Source organism: Dicentrarchus labrax, unplaced genomic scaffold, assembly GCF_905237075.1.
Source record: "Dicentrarchus labrax unplaced genomic scaffold, dlabrax2021, whole genome shotgun sequence".
Taxonomy (NCBI): Eukaryota; Metazoa; Chordata; class Actinopteri; family Moronidae; genus Dicentrarchus; species Dicentrarchus labrax.
Window position 1 is genome coordinate 9,429,179 of NW_026136707.1, and position 20,990 is coordinate 9,450,168.

General features: G+C 39.8%; 3 protein-coding genes across 7 annotated transcripts in view; 1 reads left to right on the forward strand and 2 right to left on the reverse strand.

Moving 5' to 3' along the window:
* Nucleotides 1-1,516: 1,516 nt before the first annotated feature.
* On the reverse strand, nucleotides 1,517-6,828 carry tubb5 (tubulin, beta 5). Its single transcript, XM_051406125.1, has 5 exons — nucleotides 6,671-6,828; nucleotides 3,979-4,087; nucleotides 2,963-3,073; nucleotides 2,622-2,866; nucleotides 1,517-2,498 (listed from the first exon to the last, which is right to left on the reverse strand). Exons 1-5 carry the CDS (start codon nucleotides 6,725-6,727, stop codon nucleotides 1,686-1,688), a joined length of 1,335 nt encoding a protein of 444 aa, XP_051262085.1. The 5' UTR covers nucleotides 6,728-6,828; the 3' UTR covers nucleotides 1,517-1,685.
* Nucleotides 6,829-10,398: 3,570 nt separating this feature from the next.
* flot1b (flotillin 1b) lies at nucleotides 10,399-17,781 on the forward strand. The gene is made up of 13 exons (XM_051406127.1): nucleotides 10,399-10,565; nucleotides 11,458-11,508; nucleotides 12,014-12,089; nucleotides 12,384-12,474; nucleotides 13,150-13,293; nucleotides 13,450-13,569; nucleotides 13,975-14,070; nucleotides 14,190-14,342; nucleotides 14,475-14,656; nucleotides 14,844-14,889; nucleotides 15,072-15,209; nucleotides 15,986-16,150; nucleotides 16,244-17,781. Exons 2-13 carry the CDS (start codon nucleotides 11,466-11,468, stop codon nucleotides 16,271-16,273), a joined length of 1,284 nt encoding a protein of 427 aa, XP_051262087.1. The 5' UTR covers nucleotides 10,399-10,565; nucleotides 11,458-11,465; the 3' UTR covers nucleotides 16,274-17,781.
* A 317-nt stretch (nucleotides 17,782-18,098) lies between these two features.
* The window catches only part of ddr1 (discoidin domain receptor tyrosine kinase 1), a 39,687-nt gene continuing 36,795 nt past the window's right edge, over nucleotides 18,099-20,990 (reverse strand). For all 5 annotated transcript variants that reach the window (XM_051406010.1, XM_051406012.1, XM_051406009.1 and 2 more), the window contains one exon: nucleotides 18,099-20,320. In XM_051406010.1, coding sequence (XP_051261970.1) covers nucleotides 20,180-20,320 — 141 coding nt within the window. In that variant the 3' untranslated portion in view covers nucleotides 18,099-20,179. The remainder of the gene's footprint in view (nucleotides 20,321-20,990) is intronic.

Here is a 20,990-nt window from a genome sequence, read left to right on the forward strand (position 1 = left end):
TGGTTGATCGCTTTGTGAAGTGGTGTGGGGAGAACCACCTGCAGCTGAACGTGGCAAAGACAAAGGAGATGGTGGTGGACTCCAGGTGGAACAAGCCCCTGCCCTCTCCTGTCAGCATTGATGGGACATATGTGGATATGGTGTCGGCGTATAAGTACTTGGGTGTCACACTGGACAACAAACTTGACTGGTCCACAAACTCAGAGGCCATCTACAAGAAGGGCCTGATTGGGCTTTACTTCCTGAGGAGGTTCAGGTCCTTCAATGTCTGCAACAGGATGCTGCAGATGTTTTATCAGTCTGTTGTGGCGAGCACCATCTTCTTTGCTGCGGTGTCCTGGCATCAAGGCAAAGGACGCCAACAGACTGAATAAACCCATTAAGAAGGCCGAGTCTGTTGTTGGCTCTAAGCTTGTCACCCTGGAGGTGGTGGAGGAGAGGATGCTGGCAAAACTGCTGGCAATCATGGACAATCCCTCCCACTCCCTCCACACAACACTGGACAAGCTAAAAAGCAGCTTCAGCAACAGACTCATTCATCCCCGCTGCTCTAAGGAACGATATAGAAAATTGTTCCTCCCCACTGCAATAAGACTTTCTAATAATAATTGACTCTTAATCAGTTATATATAACATTATAATTTTCCTTCGGGGATGAATAAAGTATTTCGATCTATCTATCTATCTATCTATCTATCTATCTATCTATCTATCTAAATAGCAAGTAGCTAATACATCTTATATCTTTGGTCATGAAGGTCCTTTCTTTAGTTTGCTGGCAGGTGCATTTCAAGAAGTGGTTCGAAACGATTCATTTTCTAATTTCATCCATGGCACAATTGGCAAGACAATTGCCGTGGCTCTCCAGAACTTCAGGGGCCTTGAATAATAGTGTACCTATGCAGCACTAAAGCACAACATAGCCTGACATAAGGGCCTTGAGATGGGTGAAGTAGTGTGACAAAATGTAGTTAAAGACCATCATTATTTAAAATGTTATGCGTATTTTGCCTAGATTACGACACAGCAATTTTTGTGCCTATGTTGGAGGAACAGGGGCACAGCTGCGAGCGTGTGATGAACATATGTTCTTAGGTTTGATAGATGTGGGAATGTGGCTTGGCACAGAGAAAAAACTTCTGTCTGGTCTGACTCTTATCATGTTACAAATTGGTTGTGTGCCCCTAACCATCATAATGCTTGCATTGTAGAAACACCACTCAGTATTACACTTCATTAATAACATCTGGTGACCATATTTGACCTACTGCATGTCTGCACTGAGAATTATCAGAGATTAAGTTACTGATTTATAGCAATATGCTCATGGAACAGATATTACACAATTCCTATTCATGCATAACCAAACTGCATCTCTGCAAACCCCCCCAGATATCCAATATTTCACATTTACACTGTTGTAATGTGATTGGAATTTAATGGCTGAGTTGTAGTTAATGTTTTATCAGACAAATAAGAATCATTTATATGCAAGCATTAATGAAAGACAGACACATTTTCATATGACAACTTTATTTGTAGTGAATCACAAGGGTTATCTAATGTATGCTAAAGTTTGATTCTAGCAATGACACTATGTTTGTTCCTTGGTTACTTTTGTGGTTAATCCTTTTTGATTATTTTTCGTTTTGGCATTGATGTCTTGAACTTCACATCATTTATCTTCAAGCATCATCTTCGGCCTCCTCCTCAAATTCACCCTCTTCTTCAGCAGTGGCATCCTGGTACTGCTGGTACTCAGACACCAGATCATTCATGTTGCTCTCTGCTTCAGTGAACTCCATCTCATCCATACCTTCACCTGTGTACCAATGCAAGAAGGCCTTACGACGGAACATGGCTGTGAACTGCTCAGAGATGCGCTTGAACAGCTCCTGGATGGCTGTGCTGTTGCCAATGAAAGTAACAGCCATCTTGAGGCCACGGGGTGGAATGTCACAGACGGCGGTCTTGACATTGTTGGGGATCCATTCGACAAAGTAGCTGCTGTTTTTGTTCTGGACGTTGAGCATCTGCTCATCAACTTCTTTCATGGACATGCGCCCACGGAATACTGCGGCGACGGTCAGATAGCGGCCGTGACGTGGGTCACATGCAGCCATCATATTCTTGGCATCGAACACTTGCTGGGTGAGCTCAGGGACTGTGAGGGCTCGGTACTGCTGGCTGCCTCTGCTGGTTAGGGGAGCGAAGCCAGGCATGAAGAAGTGCAAACGGGGGAAAGGCACCATGTTGACAGCCAGTTTGCGGAGATCAGCATTGAGCTGACCAGGGAAGCGCAGGCAGGTGGTGACCCCACTCATGGTGGCGGATACCAGGTGGTTCAGATCTCCGTAGGTGGGTGTGGTGAGTTTCAGAGTGCGGAAGCAGATGTCGTACAGAGCTTCATTGTCAATGCAGTAGGTTTCATCTGTGTTCTCTACAAGTTGGTGGACTGACAGGGTGGCATTGTAAGGCTCAACCACTGTGTCTGAAACCTGAAGACAGAAAACACACAGAATCTTTATTTCAGTCTCATGATCTTAGAGGAAAAAACCCAAGGCAAGAGAAACTAAAATTAAAACTCAAAGTTCTCATTTATTGTCACATGGGTAGGTTACCTTGGGGGAAGGCACCACACTGAAGGTGTTCATGATACGGTCGGGGTACTCCTCACGGATCTTGCTGATGAGCAGGGTTCCCATACCGGATCCGGTTCCACCACCAAGTGAGTGGGTGAGCTGGAAGCCCTGCAGGCAGTCACAGCTCTCTGATTCTTTGCGGACCACATCCAGGACGGAGTCCACCAACTCAGCTCCTTCTGTGTAGTGACCCTTGGCCCAGTTGTTTCCAGCACCACTCTGACCTGGAGGGGAAGAAATTACATACAGGTGAGCCATTCATTCCTCCTGTTCACAAAGGGCTTTAGTCATTTAGTTATGTGAGAATTTGTCCTACCCACCAAACACAAAATTGTCGGGTCTGAAGATCTGCCCAAAGGGTCCAGACCTCACTGAGTCCATGGTGCCAGGCTCCAAGTCCACCAGAATGGCTCGAGGAACATATTTACCTCCTTCGCAAGAAAGAGAACGGGAGAATATGGGGAGAGAGAAAGGGGGAGAAGGGGAAAGAAAACATACCAACTCAATAATGCAGAAAACCACAGTCTTGGATGTTACACAGGATACATAATGAGTCCAGGCATGACAGGAGACACAAGAAGCATCTCTTAAAGGTTGTAAATACAAGATTTAGAACATTAATAAAGCAACAAACAACAATTTTCTACATAAGGATGTAGTGGAGTAATGAGCAGAGACACTGTGTGTGTTGTTCCTCGAGCTCGTCTGTGTGTGCATGTTAGCATATGTGAGTCCCTCTGTGTGCAACTGTTGGCTTTGAGGAAAGCATCTGAAATGGCTGTTTGTTTTTTCATCTAACGCAGAGAGTTACAGACTTAATACAACCAAACCAGAGACGTGATTGTTGGAGCAGTGGAATGACAACAAAGATTTCCATAATGTTGTCAGACACTTAGAAGAACAATCTTCTAGTGGACGTACTTTCAGAGGCGTATTTGCCCCCACAGATTATGTTTCCATGATGACGATTTTCACATCTAACTCTGTGAATCAGGTTTTTTTCAACCAAACCAGCATTGGTAATTGTTGGAACAGTGGAAAGACTAACAACGACGGTTTTAGTGAGTTTTATTTTGTTTCTGTCCCATTTAAAATGTGATTTACGATTATCTGCGAGGTAAAATTACTGACTTCATTACTTAAGTCTGGTGGCCAGTAGAGCCAATTTAGTTTGGTCTGAGATGCTTGTGCTCTGGTGCGACATCTAGAGACAGTGAATTCTGTATATAACCTTTAAGTTATACTTCAGAATAAAATGGTAAAGCTGAACATCCGTTCACATAAGATATTCTTTTTTTTATTCATGTACAAATCAGTTGCTATAAAGTCAGCTAACCTGTTGCCTCATTATAGTAGACACTGATCCTGTCCAGCTGCAGGTCACTGTCTCCGTGGTAAGTCCCTGTGGGATCGATGCCATGCTCATCGCTGATCACTTCCCAGAACTGCAGAAACAAAATGGAAGGTATCACATGACAGTTACTTGCAAAGAAAGCATGCACCTATCCATTAGCGATGTGGTTTATGGGTCTAGGGACTTTAAACGAGGAAAACAGCAGTGGGTCTGCATTTTTGGATTCTGTTGAAAATTACAAGATTTTTCCCCCTTGCAGCAAATCATAACTTAACCCATTTTATACAATGCAGCTGTTAATATTTCCATAGTCACTGACTGATGACTTAGCAGAATGCAGTTCCTTTAGATGTAAAATACAAAGAAAGGAGCACAAAGGGGCTACAGATCGCTCTACAGGCAAAACTGAGAATAAACTCCATTTGCAGGCTGTCACACTACACTGAAAACACTGATTGTCTTCAGATCTGTATTCATTTCTTGTTCTCTGCTTAACGGCCACACTCACAGTGTGTATGTATTAAATCCCATAAGTGGGTGTGACTGTTGAAGACGCAGGCTTCTATTTGCATACACATATATTTGTGATATCTTCCAACTGAGGCTCTTTTTTTGGATATACAGTCTGTGATTTTCTGCTAACCGCAGCAATAGGAGGATTTAGAGTAATCTGGATAAGCAGCCTGTATTGCAGCTCAGTACTTAAGAGATTGGGAGTCAGTTGTGGTTTAAGTATGACATTTAAATAAGACCATGTAAAACAAAAATGACCAAGTGACCCCAATATGAGGGAGATCCAAGCAGGATAAATAGAAAAACAAAGGGTCAGAAACGTATGACCAAAAGACTGAGGAGTTGACAGATACTTGACAGTACAAGACAATAGAAGGCTATCAGTAAAGACAGAAAATATTCATAGTGAAAGAATGAGGACAATAAGCAGGAAAGCAATGCCACACCCTGACCCAATTCACCACAATGTAGCCCTTCAGCATTTCTGTCAATCATATCTACTACCGGACATCTGAGTCAATGAGTCCTGGGGGAATGGAAACAAATGGAGATCCTCACTGCCAGGCCACCAGTAGCTATTTTAGCACCATACTGGGCATACACAAAGATACAAATGATACTCCATACTTTAAAAAGGGAGATAGTTTTAATGTACTGCATTAACTCCAATTACACAAGCATATACATACTATTTACTGCAGCCAGCATTAAAATAGCATTTAAAAATCAATAGTATTGTATAGTATATATTGGTTTTGTTGGTATATTTCTTGTTTCCAGATATTGGCAGCAATTGCATATTAAGTCAAGTGATGGCCCAATGACTTCACCCACTGTGCATCAGCTGTTTCCTTCATTCCTCCCCCACCCAACCCCTAATTTGGTTACGAGAGGGGAGGCATTGATTACAAAGACAGCCCCCTGCTTTGCTGGACATTAAAATCCCTGTCAGTAGAGCATCCCTGTGATAATGATGTATCCTACAATATATGGGCCATTGTTAATGTGGTCTCCAGACTGGATCTCAATGCCAGGGCAAGATTCCTGTGTGTGTGTGTGTGTGTGTGTGTTTGAGAGGTCCCACTTAAACATATGCCGTCTGTAACAAATGATCAGTTGTAAAACAAAAAGGAGGTAATGAGATGGGATAATAATGGGCCAAGAAGGCATGAACGGTAGCAGACTGCAATTGTTACTGTAAGTCTGGGTGGTGATGTATTGTACTTGCAGACTGCAGGACCCTGTTAAGTAGACTATAGTGTCGAATGCATTTAAATTGTACAGAAATGCAAAAGCAAGTATATGAGTGTATTTCATTGCTAAAAGCACTGATGATGTCTGTCAGAAAAAAGACACATTATCAGTATTTCTAAAAGGAGCAATTCTTTCTTCCCCAATTATCCATGCCACACCCTTTCCCAGGCTCCTCTGCTTTCTCACCAGCTGAAACAGCAGTCTGCATCTACAGCCTGCAGAAATAACAATCTGATCAATATGGACTATTGATTTATATGTCATTTGGGGGAAGAAGAAAAAAACTAGGCCTCCCATCCAAGCTCTCACTCATTGTCTGAAATACCAGCCATATCTGCCTGTGCAAGACAAAGAACCCAGAGTACACTGACTGAAGGGCTCTGACAAGTGAAGAATAGACAGATTTTTTTTTCTTCTTCTCCTCCTTTCTTTTCCTCAGACAATGTCTTGAGGTCAGCTGAATCCTCACTGCTGAGACGCAGACACGCCCGGTGTTGTGTGAACAAAAACCCGTCGAGACACAAGAGCCCCGTTATACCGTTATTTCGATGAGAGCAAGCACGGTCCGCTGCTCCACACCCACCCACCAGTTACCGCAGTGCATAAGATTCAGACAGAAAAACAACAAAAATACACACCAACAGTGGGTTTTTACTATTTATGGGTGATATTTTATGATTTATGATGTGTTTAAATGTACAAAGGTACAGTATAAATGAAAGGGATTTGTTTTATTTATGCACAATGAGACAAAAGAAGTCCTTTGTCTTGATACATAATCAAACAATCAGCTACATAAAGATATTAAGAAAATACAACTAATAAGCCATTGGGCGTTTTCAACAGTGAGAGGAAGATATCATTTTGTACAGTAATTAATTAAATCTCAATAATTATATTTTCTTACCTTGGCACCAATCTGGTTACCGCACTGGCCGGCCTGGATGTGCACGATTTCCCTCATTGTGGATGCGAAAGTTTTACAACGACGAGCAGAAACCTCTTCTTTCTTGGAACTACGAGCCGACCGCAGACTAGTTTTAAAGTGCCAGACAATGCATTTATAATGTTGGAGCGTTTCCAGAACGAGGCTGGGGCCGGGGAGGGGGCGTGGTTAGACCCAGACTCGGCTTCTGCGCGCAGTGATTGGCTGAGACTACCGACAGAGCCGGGATGAGGAGGGGCGCTGCTGCAGATCGGGGAGGGGAAATTAGATCTAGAGATCGACCAGAATTCTACCAGCTGGTGTCTAGAAACACCCAGTAAAATGAATTACGGCTTTTTTTGGGGTTCAGATATGAGAAGCGAATGACTAATAAGCAGATTTAAACCACTTTCTTTACTGTAACACTCCCTGCAGAGAGGAAAGATGGCAGGAATTTCAGTTTCAAGTCTGAGACAAGGTGGGGTCAGTCAGTTCAAGCCCCTCTCCTTTGGGTGCTTTGGCAATATTTGGAAATATCTTCAGTTACATGCTGAAACAAATAGTCTCACCACACAAGGTCCAGCTTTTTAAAAATCAAAATACATGATCTTGATGATTAATTAATGTGCTCTGGTGCATTGCATCAAGCTGATGTGTTATTTCTTTTCAAGACCTGTTTACTTGTGTAGTCTAAACACTGAATGTGAAAGCAAGCAGAGAAACAGTTTTACACTGCAGCTGCTTCATCATAATGTCTGGTGTGATGTATATGTTTCTATAAATGTTGTGTTATGTGAAACAGTGTACGCCTTATGATTTCAGAGAAGCCTGAATAAAATAAAATAAAATAAAAAGAATAAAATCTTCATCTGCAGATGGAGTTTGACCAGTTGTCATGGAAATGCAGAAGTTCACATTTCGTTTTATTTATTTATTTCTGGGCACCTCAAGGACTTCTCCTCCATGTTGGCTTAAAAACTGAAGTTAATTGTTAGCCTTGGAAACAGCAGTTGAGAAAACCATCTCATGACAATTTAGGTCAGAACAGCTTGTTCTGTTGCTTTCTATTTTGGGGTTTTGTGTGGGATATTCTCCAAAAAAGTGAGCTGACGCAGCCTTATTATAAACTTTGTCACAGTGTCGGTGCTTGAACAAATATCCAGAGGCTTATGCTTATAGCAGGGGGCAATTACTGCCAAGTGACAATGTAGTTGTGCATATAGTGAAAATGAAAACGTTTAAGGGTAAATGCTCCCCAGGAACAGTTTTGTAAGGAAACATTAAAAAAAGGATCTTTCCTAATAATCTGACTAAAAGGAGAAATCACTTAGTTGTAAATAAATGCAAGGACACACAGCTCTTACATTGACTGAAATACATCCTAATGACAAAAAGCTGCTTAGAATACTCCAGCCAGTCCCTCTTCTGGTACAAAGCAGCAATAACATCTCTTCTTACTCCTAAACAGGCACACAGGGTGGAGACCGACCTGTTTAGGCCCATCTTCTCCTAAATGATCTATGGTGGTGTCAACAGCACTGTTAGCTCAGCAGGATGCAGCATTAGGAAGAGGTCTAGAAGTAACCGGTGACACTGCAAGTGACTTCTGATGACTCAAAAAATATGACATCATCATCAAACCCTTGGCTGTGAACTTATTTGCATTGAGCCGGTGAACCACTTTGTCAAAATCTATGGCTGCAAATGGGATGAAAATATTGAAGTAGTTTAGCTAGCTGTAGCAAATAAATCTGGTGGTTGCCAGGCCCCGGTTCACAGCTCCAATCAGACACTGAGGAAAAAACAGGGGCAGATCCAAAGCCATCCATGTCTATAAAATAATCAGATTAGAGTTTTAACAGTGGATTACATATGAATTTAAACTCTGATGCTGGAGTCTAGTCCAGTTTAAAAATTCTAGATATTATTTTTCAATATTAATTCAACTAAAAGTATAATTAACTGCATTTATTTGACCAATAACAGTAATAATAAGGAGAAGCCTCACATGAGAAGAAATCATGTTAACATCTGTGTTGCTGTTTTCTACCTTATATTATTGATATATATATATATATATATATATTGATATTGATATTCTTGATTGATATAATGCTCAGTATAGACTAATTGTAACACAATACTCCATTAAAATTGTGCAGATTCTTGCTGTAACATCTAAATACACAACACTCATTGACATGCACCTTACTTTAGACATTGTGCCAGTACATTCATCAATCATGTAGAGAAGCCATAGATTGTATATTTTAAAAAGTAACTGTTGACATTAGTGATTAGTTGATTATTACAGTAAAATGTTGCTGTCGTTCTGATGATTGGTGGTGATGGTGGAAGGTTCATCTTAGACAATTAATGTCATCTATGGGCAATCACTTCCAAAGCCACAACACAAACCTAATAATCAGTAATCATGTGCTTTGTGTGGTGTGTTCTCTGTCTGCAACGTCCTGTATCCTCCATTTCAAATGAGTTTTTCAGTGAACGAAAAGCAGCAGAAATGATTATGTAAGGCTATAGATTCAGGCAGGGCTACAGACTTTGATGTGACAGCTGGCCACTAATGCTTTGGGCAATGCGAAGATATCAAGGTCATTGGTGTTCCCAGTTTTTTGTCCTTTCCATTTACACACACGAGGGGGCAGATTATTAGATTTAAATCTGGATATAAAGCAGTTCAGTACAACAACATCACTAACTATGTCTTCAATGCTAAATTATATAATTAAATTAACATATATGTGTATTAAAAAAATAGATAGATAGATAGATAGATAGATAGATAGATAGATAGATAGATAGATAGATAGATAGATAGATAGATAGATAGATAGATAGATGATGTTTCTCATTCTCACTTAATTGTATTTTCTATCTACAAGTCTACTTATGTACTTAGTTACAAGTACTTACTTACTACAACTATACTTAGCTACTTTTTTACTAATCTACATATACATATTTTAAACTTGTGTCAGTAATGTAAACGTCCGTTCTCCAGGCCAATAAAGCCGCTTTGAATTGAACTTAATATATAGTTATTTGTATTTGTATTTTTTAAGTCTACTTACTTAGTTACTATACTACTAATTTACTAATCCTATACTTAGCTTTTTTGAAACTAATCTGTATATACATATTTTACATAATATACCTACATTTTTTTTCTATGTAAATTGTTTTCCAGTTAGATAGATAGATGATATTTATATTTAATGTTTAAACTACAGGTCTACTCTATTTACTTTAATAATACTACTTATTTTTAAAACAAATCTGTGTATACATATTTTACAATTTTTTACACAATGTAAACGTCTGTTTCAGATAGATAGATAGATAAATAAATAGATTAATAGATAGATAGATAGATAGATAGATAGATAGATAGATAGATAGATAGATAGATAGATAGATTCATAGATAGATAGATAAATAAATAGATTAATAGATAGATAGATAGATAGATAGATAGATAGATAGATAGATAGATAGATTCATAGATAGATAGATAAATAAATAGATTAATAAATAGATAGATAGATAGATAGATAGATAGATAGATAGATAGATAGATAGATAGATAGATAGATAAATAGATAGATAGATAGATAGATAACAAACAGACATAGCCACAGTGGAGCTGCAGTTCTCACCGTCGACCACAAGATGGCGACAGAGACGATGGGCGTGGTCAGTGTTCACTTCCCGTCTTCCCCAAACAGACATTTTTGTCATTCCAGTTTACGGAAAACGTTCACAGCTTAACCGTAGCAACCAGAAATCTGACTCAGATTTATTCTAAAAAAAACAAAAGAACAAAACAAGGACTGCTTTTTGTATTGACCGGATATCGGTGAGTTGATTGGATGTGACATCGTTTGTTTGCAGTTGACGATGATAGCTGCGTTATATAGTCGCTGTGTTTCCAACGGGCGTAGTGACGTTATCGACACAGACCCCGAGTCCGCTGCTTTTTATCAGCTCGCTAATGTTAGCATGGAAGCTAGCTGTTCGTTGCGGACCGTTATTTGGGATTTTACAGTTAATTCATCGTTGTTGTTGTTTTGTTGTTTTTTTTTGCTGCTCTGATTAATGTTTGACCACCACATAGCTCGTTGTGTTTATTGTACAAGGGGGACAACTTGTAGTCTTACCGACCCGACTGCCTTATGCTGGGGGTTGTTAGGAGGGGGAGGTGCAGTCAGGATGTGGACGATACATTTAAAGGGTTTTGTCTTAAATTAAATGATTGACATAGACACATTTATATATATATATATATATACCATAACTCTTTACACCCAAACTGATCGTATGATCCTTAAATATATAAACAAATGAACGTTAATGTCAAGTCTTATTTTGTTGCTCATCCTAACCCCAGAAAGGTGTTTGTTTACTGTGATGAAATATATATTTCAAGTTATTCAATTCACTTTTATTTTTATAACAAAAGTTATCTCGGGACACTTTTCAAATAGAGAAAGTTATGTGTTATTGGGTCAAACAATGAGCTTTGTATTAGTCTCTTTAATATCGTATAATATGTATACACCGAACGGTTATTGATATTCTCTACAGACAGAAATAAACATAGTTACTTAGTTTCATATGTAATATATTGATTTTCCAATTTTACTAGTTTCTTTACAACCCAAATGCACCCCAATGATATCCAAGAAAACATGATATTGTCCTTTTCTGTAATAATCGTCTTGCATTCATTATTTTTTGCCTCAAATCAGGAGTCAAGATGTTTTACACATGTGGACCCAATGAAGCCATGGTGGTATCTGGTAAGAAATGTGCTTCATTTATTTTGCCTACATCTCATGGATGCATGATACTTCCTCACAGTTAAACAGGATGTTATGAAAGCAGAATATTCCCTGTTGGTTAGGGAAACGCTCCAGCCTCAGTGATGCTATAATATAGTTATCAGGAGGTCACTGTAGTGTTATGGTCTGTGTCGTAATAACCCACAAATAAAAGGAGTTTTATACAGGTTTTGAATGTAGTGGACCAGTAAACTTGCGTCATGTGAGTGATTTAATCATCACATGTCTTGTGATAAGATTGCATTGAGTAACACTTATGGTCAGTTTGGCGTAAGCTTGGAATTTTCCAGCTTGCTGTAGTGTGTACGCTCAAACTGTCATGAATAAATTGCTGTATATTGTTGTAATACAAGGTTGCACGTTGAACTATGTCCTTGAGCCAGTTACTATATGAGTAACTAGCTCTAGCTATGTTACTGAATGGTAGTGTAATGTTTATGGTATGTGTTCTCTTTCTCTCCAGGCTTTGGCCGTTCTCCTCCTCTAATGATTGCTGGAGGAAGAGTGTTTGTCCTCCCGTGTATTCAGAAGATCCAGAGGTGATGATCCCGTTTTCAGTCTCCATTTCTCTTTTCTCTATTTTAAGTACAGCATGGCTGCCTGACCTTATGCATTTGTTAACAAACAAGGAAAATAAATGCTGATTGAAGAGATGTATTATTCATATCGTTTCTGAATGCTGTATCCATTACCGGCCACTTGTCATTTGCACGGAGGTCTTTGCGGCTGATAATCGACTTATTTTCCGCTGTCTCTCTTTTGCTTTGCCCTTTTCATTTTTGCCGTTTGTTGTTATCCATTCAACCCATATATTTTGTGTCATTCCTTTTCAGAATCACACTCAACACCCTGACTCTAAATGTGAAGAGTGACAAAGTCTACACCCGTCATGGTGTCCCTATCTCTGTCACTGGCATTGCACAGGTAGGCTTTAAGAATTGGATGACTGATATGGTGTTTATTACATGGGGTCACAAATATGCATGTTTCCACACAAAGATAAAGTTATTTTAATATAACTTATATATTTGTATTTTATTATATTATATTTTACATTTTGCAAAGACACCATGGCAGGGAATGGGTCAGCTGCTATTTTAAAGCAACACTTGTCTTCAGTAACAGGCTGTTGCTCATACAGTACCTGGGGCTCTCTGTTTGCTGGGATGGGAACAAGTGTGTGTATTTAAACAAACTAACAACTAACAAACAAATGAAAATAAATCTTTTTCTCCAGAGCAAAAGATTCATTAGTACTATATATAAACACACAGCATGCATGCATATTCAGTTTAGTTTGAAGGTTATTTACTGTTGGTAAGTAAGGGAGAGGAAAGGGACATTTGAAAAATGTCCTGGGTTGGTTGAACAGGGTCAGTAGGATGCTCCCATAGGGAAAGAATTTGGTCGGTATTTGGTTATTTGTAAAGTAAGTTTCAAAATAAAAATAAAAATCTGACTGCAACTGCTTTTTATTTTTGTCTTAGCTTATTCAATTGTAAACTTAAAGTCAGATAATTTCAGATTTTTCCTGTCAAGAACTATTTATAAATACGTGCTACTCGCTTTTTCACATTTTCTTTTCCTGTTTTTTTCCAGGTGAAGATTCAGGGCCAGAACAAGGAGATGTTGGCCACCGCCTGTCAAATGTTTATGGGCAAGTCTGAGGGTGAGATTGCCACGATTGCACTAGAGACACTGGAGGGACACCAGAGAGCCATCATTGCCCATTTGACCGTGGAGGTTGGTGCACTGACATTGTGAAATCGATTTGCTTGACATTTTCTTGCCCATAAGAGCCAAGAGGCTTTATGTTTATGAGTCATCACTAACCTTCACACTAAGTGAATGCCCCCATAAAGTATCTAATAACTATGATGAATATATCTCTGTGTGCAGGAGATCTACCAGGACCGTAAGAAGTTCTCTGAGCAGGTCTTCAAGGTGGCTTCCTCTGACCTGGTCAACATGGGGATTGGTGTTGTCAGCTACACGCTCAAAGATGTTCATGATGATCAGGTACTTAATATCTGTTCAGGGTTATTTTCGACCAGTGCTATTGACAAATATCTGATGATCAGACCACCAAATCAAACACCTAATTACTGTAGCAGCCAGAATCTGAAGCGTTGCTGTGAGCCTGTGTCTCTTTTATATGAAAGCTTTTAGTCTCATATGATTTCTTCTCTTACAGTAATGCACTTAGGTGATTGATATTGACTCATTGTTTCTGACTCGATAGCCCCCAAACCACTCTGTACAATAATTAGGTCTAAGTGCTTCAGTGGTAACCACATTATCTCTTGTTTTTTGTTTGCCTAATTCACTACCTTTCTTTTGACTTCTCCAACTATCTCATAGTTGACTGTCTCTGTGTCTCCTCATCTCTGTCTCTCTCTGTCTCTCTCTGTCTCTCTCTCTTAGGACTACCTTCACTCCTTGGGTAAAGCCAGGACAGCCCAGGTGCAGAAGGATGCCAGGATCGGAGAGGCTCAGTACAAACGAGATGCTGTTATGAGGGTAAAATAAGCTCTCCTGCCAATCTACTAATATGGATAATCTGAAAATTAGAATAATCCATCGTTTGAAAAGAAATACCAAAATGTCTCGGTTTCTGTCGTGCTGCATTCTCTATACAGGAGGCCCACGCAATGCAGGAGAAGGTTTCAGCTCAGTACAAGAATGAGATTGAGATGGCAAAGGCCCAGAGAGACTACGAGCTGAAAAAAGCAGCCTATGATGTCGAAGTCAACACCAAGAAGGCTGAGTCAGAAATGGCCTATCAGCTTCAGGTACAGTTATCTGTTCATGGTCTGGTCTTCTAGGTCCATGCATCCCGATTGTAGATAATTTCTGATTACTTTTCAGTGAGTGAAGGTTGAGTAGTGTTGGATTTTCCTTTTTCCCTCTGCTTCCCTCATCAGGTGGCCAAGACCAAGCAGCGCATTGAGGAGGAGAAGATGCAGGTTCAGGTGGTGGAGCGGACACAGCAGATTACACTGCAGGAGCAGGAGATCACTCGCAAGGAGAAGGAGCTGGAGGCCAAAATTAAGAAGCCTGCAGAGGCAGAGAAATACCGACTGGAGAGGCTGGCTGAGGCGAGCCGGTGAGTATTAGAGCACAATACTGTTGCCTGCATAGTTGTAATAAAAATTGAACATCTATAAAACACATAAACATAAAGAAATTGCGTGATTTGCATCCGACACCTGAGCAGCATCGACAAGGACAAAGCTGAGTTTAAAATCACTTAAGACATTTAAACAGTTTGCAATCTCTCTTCATCCTGGCAGCCTGCAGCTCATCATGGAGGCTGAGGCCGAGGCCGAGTCCATCAGAGTGAGTTCTGCCACATGTTTCTTTTGTTCCCTGTAATACTCCCTCCAGATCTCATATCCACTTTTCCTTCCTGGTCTGTTATATTTACCAAACATTACTGTCAGCACATGAAGTCCTGTACACTTCCAATGTAATCTTAACTCTCTTTTTCCTTCATTTTCTGTGTGTGTTTGTCCATGCAGATGAAGGGCGAAGCAGAGGCTTTTGCCCTGGAGGCTAAGGGTCGTGCTGAGGCGGAGCAGATGGCCAAGAAAGCCGAGGCCTTCAAGCAGTACAAAGATGGAGCCATGGTGGATATGCTGCTGGAGAAACTGCCGCTGGTCAGTCTGACTCTCACAGATGAATAATTAAATTATACACGTTACAGCTGTGTGATGAAATACTACTCTGTGATGATCGAACCTTGCAAACCATGGGTGACCATTGTGCTTTGCTTTAACAAAAGTGAGTTTTGTGTTACTCAGCAGACTTGGTGATAGATGACCTCTTGGTGTTAGTTTTAATTCTCAATTAGTTTTAGTTGATTAATTCAGGTTAAGCTAATTCAGTGCCATCTTCTCTCTCTTTGTCTCTATTTTGTATACTAATCTTTCTGTTAGCCTTTTCTCTTGCTGTTACCATCAGCTTGTGGGGGTCCTTACTAATTTTGATTCACCTACACTTAGGTTAACATAAGATAATTTGTTTCTGTTCACTTACATTTGGGAATTATTCATAATTGTTTTGCTGATTTTATTATTTAAAGTATTTCTTACTTCCTTTTCTTATATCAATTCACAACCGCAGCTTCCTGAATAGAGTTTTTTTTTGGGGGGGGTGTTTTAAAGAGTTCCAATTTTTCTTCCTCTTCCTTGTTGCATTGAAGTTGTGTGGGTCTGAATATGACATAATATTTTCAGTTCAAGAAAAGTTAATGTTTCAATATAAAGTTATTATAGTAAATATTTCGCTCTCCTTTACCTCGATAAATACAATCACATCCTGCATTGGATTGATTTCAACTCCCTCAAAGGTTTGCTTGGAAAGTTTTTGCTTTTAGCCTTTTTCAAATTTCCCCTTCACTCTATTAATTCCTCTGTTCTTTCTTGTCCTGCAGATGGCAGAGGAGATCAGCAAGCCACTGTCAGCAGCCAACAAGGTGACTATGATATCCAGTGGAGGCTCAGAGGTGGGAGCAGCCAAGCTCGCTGGAGAGGTGCTTGAAATCATGACCAGGCTGCCTTCCGCTGTGGAGAAACTCACTGGAATCAACATCTCCCAGGTACGTTGGAATATGTGTGTAAAGGATTGTAAAAGACACTGGATGACCCATGCATGTTGTAATTATCTCGTGTTTCTCTCATTGACTTCACAGGTTACAGGAAAGACCCCCCTTGTGTATTAAGAAGAGAGGGAGAATAGAAGTAATCAGGAGAGGTGTCACCGATATTCAGACTAAGAGCTCCACATCTCCTCCTTGTGCCTATAACCACTGTAACGACTCCACGCCACCGTAGTCTGTCTGTGTGCATGCACGTGTTTCACTGTGTGTCTCTTTTGTTGGTTTGTCCTCCATCGAAATGGGATGGGTCCTTCTTTATGTGGTTTCTTTTCATGTTCCTGGTCTAAGCTGTTGTGCTTTCTTTTCCTTTTTTGCTTAGACAAAAGCCTCAGCTGACTTTAGCCAGTGATAGTCTGAGTAGGAATTCCTGTCTTTGCTGTCTTATACTTGACCTTCAGTATGCAAGTTTTTATTGTTATCTTACTGCAATCAGTCTAATTTTCCCTTCATAGGGACTGGGTCAATAAACTGTAATTCCTTTTTAACTTTTTAATGTAGGAAATGTTTATAGCTGTATTTCATGTAAAGGTTTTTTGTGCCTTTCAATTCATTAATGGTTTCTGAGCCTCTTTATTACAGCATCACCTCATAACTTTGTGTGCGGGCACATCGCTGCTGTCAATGTAGTTCAGTAATATTTACAGCTTAATTTTTATTTGCTTTTTGTGCACTCGTCATTTGTAAAGAGACAAAGGGGTTACTGATCCAAAATGTTTCTGTATAGTAACTGACTATATTACTGGACCCAAAATCATATCAGTTGTACTGCAAGTGGGAGGATTTTCTTTGTGTTTCAGAATGAAAAGAAAGGAAGTGGTTGATGGGAACAAGCTGAAGGGGTTTCCTATTAAAAGCAATGAAAGTATGTTGTGATGGAAAAAAAAAACAATGTTGATTTGATTTTGCTGCAGTGTTTTCTGTATATGGTGAGAGTAAAGAAGGACCCTCATTAACTAACCAACATTAACTAACTATGTTGCTTTGATGTATTTGCTGCCTGTAGTTTAAACTGACATAAGGGAGATAGTATGACGCTTGTTGTCTTTTTATTTGGTGTACTGATTTTCCATGACAATGTGATGCTAAGTATTATAGATTTTGCCGGGTTTTAGCGCTCATGGTTATCGAAGATTTTAATTGACAGTTCAGTACCTCTGATTGGGAGCTGATTTATATCTTCTTTCAGACTCTTTACTAAGCTGCCAAGCCTTACGAATGTTGTTATCGCCAAGTGCCTGGTCAAAACTCTTCAACAGTGAAGTCAAGCTGACTTCTAGTTAAGCCTATTACTCTTCTCTGTCAGGTGATATTTCCTCATATGCAACTGATCGTAAGCCATTGGCTGTCACTAACGACGGCTGTAGTTAAAAGCCAAATCTGTGTCTACTTCTTTTGTATGTTCTCCTGACTAATCTTTTACTCTCCTTTAAAAAAAAATGTTCTGTTGCATGTCTATCTATATAAGCCGTTTTTACATAGTGTGGAAGTTGTATAGTGTCAGATATTCAAGATTTATCTATAGTGAAATGTTATGTAAACAATAAAATATGGTGTAATCACCAAAAACTGTTGCTGTCTGTCTTACTTCACTGTATCTGAAGTGGCTGAAGTTTCATTTAAGACTACATGGAACAGACTAGAGATTAATAGATTGACAGAAAATTAATCAGCAACTATTTTAATAACATATCAATCATTCAATTAAAAAGCAAAACATTTTAAAGTTCCTCAATCTCAAATGTGAAGATTTGCTGCAAAACAAGAAATTTGATGACGTCACTGGACGCTGGGAAATCATGAAGGGCAAACAATGGATTAATTTAAAAAACAACCTGTAGATAAAGCAATAATGAAAATAACTTAAAAAAAGGCCTAGGGCACATCTTGATTTATTTGAAAAGATTAACTTTATTAAAACATCTACAAAAATAGACAACAATGAATTACAATGGCATCAAGGTAGCAAGCGTTCTACAGAGATACAGAAGACCCCAAATGTAACAAAGAGTTTTCCATATATTAGTAAAGGAAATTACAATTCTGTCCTTAAAATATGTACATACTATTATGCTCAACTTCAAAGACACAAAAGGACGAAATCAGACACCAAGGAGTGTCTAAGTACATACAGTATATATAAAAATATGGGTTTAGCTGAACTACAGTGTATCAAAAATGATTCAAATGGCACAGTAAACATGTATTAGTTGATAATCTTGACCATCCCAGGACTGATTTACAGTGCTATACCGTACCGTTGTAGTGCGGTAGATGCATTAATTCTACCAGTCAGCTTAATGTACTAACATGGGAGAATGCAGAGGTTGATGTTGACATTCACACTAAAATCATAACTCAGCATTCCCACTTAACGTATCATAACTGTGTTTTTAAAAGACAGTCATGCGTTTGGATGAGTGAAGACATCTCAATGCACTGATAGTTTCATAACAAATGGTTGTCATACATTTAAAATGAGATGAACTGAAGGTGCCATTCCATTTTTTAAATAATATTTTACATCTAATGGTTTGGCAATGCCTTGTGGGAGAGGGTTTAAAAAGGCAGACAGGCTGTCCCAAATTTTGATCTCCCTTGGCAAATATCTGAAAGCATTGCAAGTGAAATGCATTCGAATCCACATCGACAGGAATCATATCAGGGCCCTCACAGTGAAGAGTTTCATCGTGGCCAGGGATACGCATATAGGATTTAAAGTGCAGCTGGTCGTGGAATTTTACATCTATCCTTTTGTGTCTGGATCACAGCCAGATACAAAAAAAATGGCCAAAAACACCTGAGCAGGCGCATCTGAAGATGTCCCGTCCGCCGCCCCGGCTGGCAGCATTGTCTCTCTGCTTGGAAAAGCTGCTCCAATCGGCAGCAACAGACTCTCCCCTCCTCTTCTGTGCCTGTCTCCTCAGGTTTGAGAAGTCCATTTGGCACCAGGGATACAGTTCTTCTCTCTGTGGCTCAAAGATGGGGTTCAAAAACTGCTTGGGCTTCTTGACTACAATGTCTGTGGTTGAGGGCAAACTTATATAGTCAGATTGCAGAAAGGGGGCTGCTGTTCTCTGGTCCACATCATTTCACATTAGTCCACAATAACTTTGAGGTACAGCTGTGGATGTAGGGGACTATGTAAGAGGGTTTTGGGGTTGAGACAGACGGACTGATGAAGGGTCAGCAAACATGATAAAAATCTCCTCATCACTCACGTTTCAGCAATGTCAGAAAGGTAAAGTCTTCTCATGGACTTTTAGTAGATTATAATTTTTTGTGTCTCAGATGGGCAAAATGGACTGAAGCTTGGAGTAATCCTACTAAATTAGATTAAAATGTGTACAATAGGCTATACATACTATAAATACTAAGACAATCCCTGTGTGTGCACTTTTATATGAATGATCGGTTGAGAAAAGTTTGTGCACCTTCACCTATTACCCTGCATGTAGTATATGAGATGTTGAAGAAACAAAAGTCAGGAAACTTTTTTTTTTTCATTTCCTAGCGTGCTATGATCATAGTTTGGTGTATTTTCTGTAATTTAGCCCCTGCAGCTTCCCGTGTCATTAACTCTACAGCACTTAATCACCAGTCACACAAACCCTCCTCGTACGTTAAGTATCTGAGAAGAGAGAAAGTTCCTATGCCGACCGCACCCACCACCAACCACTGTGAAATGTAGCTCGGACTGTTACCTTATCTAAAGCTGGGGTTAGTTTTGCCTTTGGGGTTGGGGTCTGACGTGGAAATAAACCGAACCAGCGGTGTCTCAGCCCCATCCACCCAAAAGAGTACAAATATAAAAAGCGAGCAACCCACTCTTCCTTCTCATCCGCCTCCACTGTGCAGCACCTCCACCACACCTTCCCGCTGTAGCAAGGATGCATAAACGTACAAGATGTCCCCCCACCCCCCCTTTAGCGTTGTTGCCTTTCTCATTCGTGTGTTTCTTGGATTCTCTCTCTACACCATGTTCATGGCGTCCTCGGTAAGAAAGGAGTGGATGTAGGCGAAGGATGGGCGGAGCTTGCAGTCTCTGTTCCAGCAACTCAACATGAGCTCGTAGAGACCCTGAGGACACACAGCCGGCTTACTCAGGTACACCTGAAAGAGAGGGAGAGAGGTAGAAAGGTGTATGGAGGTGGCACCATTTGATCAGTGAAACCACACCCTTTTCTTAATACCTGGTGATGAAGCCCATAAGGTTTATTTATTAATTTCAAATTAATTTCAGAATTGTATCCAGTATTGCTGATCATATCAGCTATTTGTTCTGATCCAAGAAGATTAAAATATTCCAGTAACCATGTCTCTATTGAGAAATACTTTGGGTTACAAATTTTCCAGTTTAATAAAATCATTCTTTTAGCAGCCTACTATCCGTGCAGCCCAATACCTTTGCAAGCTAACAGGACAAGGAGCCTACTAAGTCAAAATCAGATCATTATTCTGTCATATGTAATTATGGTCTACGAACACTTAGATCAATGCAGTATAAGCTTTTGGTCTATCTGACCTTGATCAGAGCATATCGAGATAGACCGAAAGCTTGCTAAATAAAGTGATATAGTGCATCGATCTAAGTGTGCAGAAATCTTTGCTATCTGTTTGGACACATTTAGGCTTCCAGCACCTCAGTAAATATTTAACTGGGTGGGGTGGTTGTGATCCTGGGGGCTTCTTGTCTAATACAGTTTGTCTTCTGCTCATAATCAATATGAGTAGAGACTATATTTTTGGTTTCTGTATTGCTGCTTACTTGAGTTTGGTGATT

Coding starts and splice junctions, on each gene's coding strand:
- flot1b (XM_051406127.1), top strand. CDS start 11,466: ATGTTTTACACATGTGGACCCAATGAAGCCATGGTGGTATCTG. Junction 13,294..13,449: donor TTGCCCATTTGACCGTGGAG/GTTGGTGCACTG, acceptor CTCTGTGTGCAG/GAGATCTACCAGGACCGTAA. Junction 16,151..16,243: donor CTGGAATCAACATCTCCCAG/GTACGTTGGAAT, acceptor TTGACTTCACAG/GTTACAGGAAAGACCCCCCT.
- tubb5 (XM_051406125.1), bottom strand. CDS start 6,727: ATGAGGGAAATCGTGCACATCCAGGCCGGCCAGTGCGGTAACCAGATT. Junction 4,088..6,670: donor GTAACCAGATTGGTGCCAAG/GTAAGAAAATAT, acceptor TTGTTTCTGCAG/TTCTGGGAAGTGATCAGCGA. Junction 3,074..3,978: donor CTACTATAATGAGGCAACAG/GTTAGCTGACTT, acceptor TTTCTTGCGAAG/GAGGTAAATATGTTCCTCGA.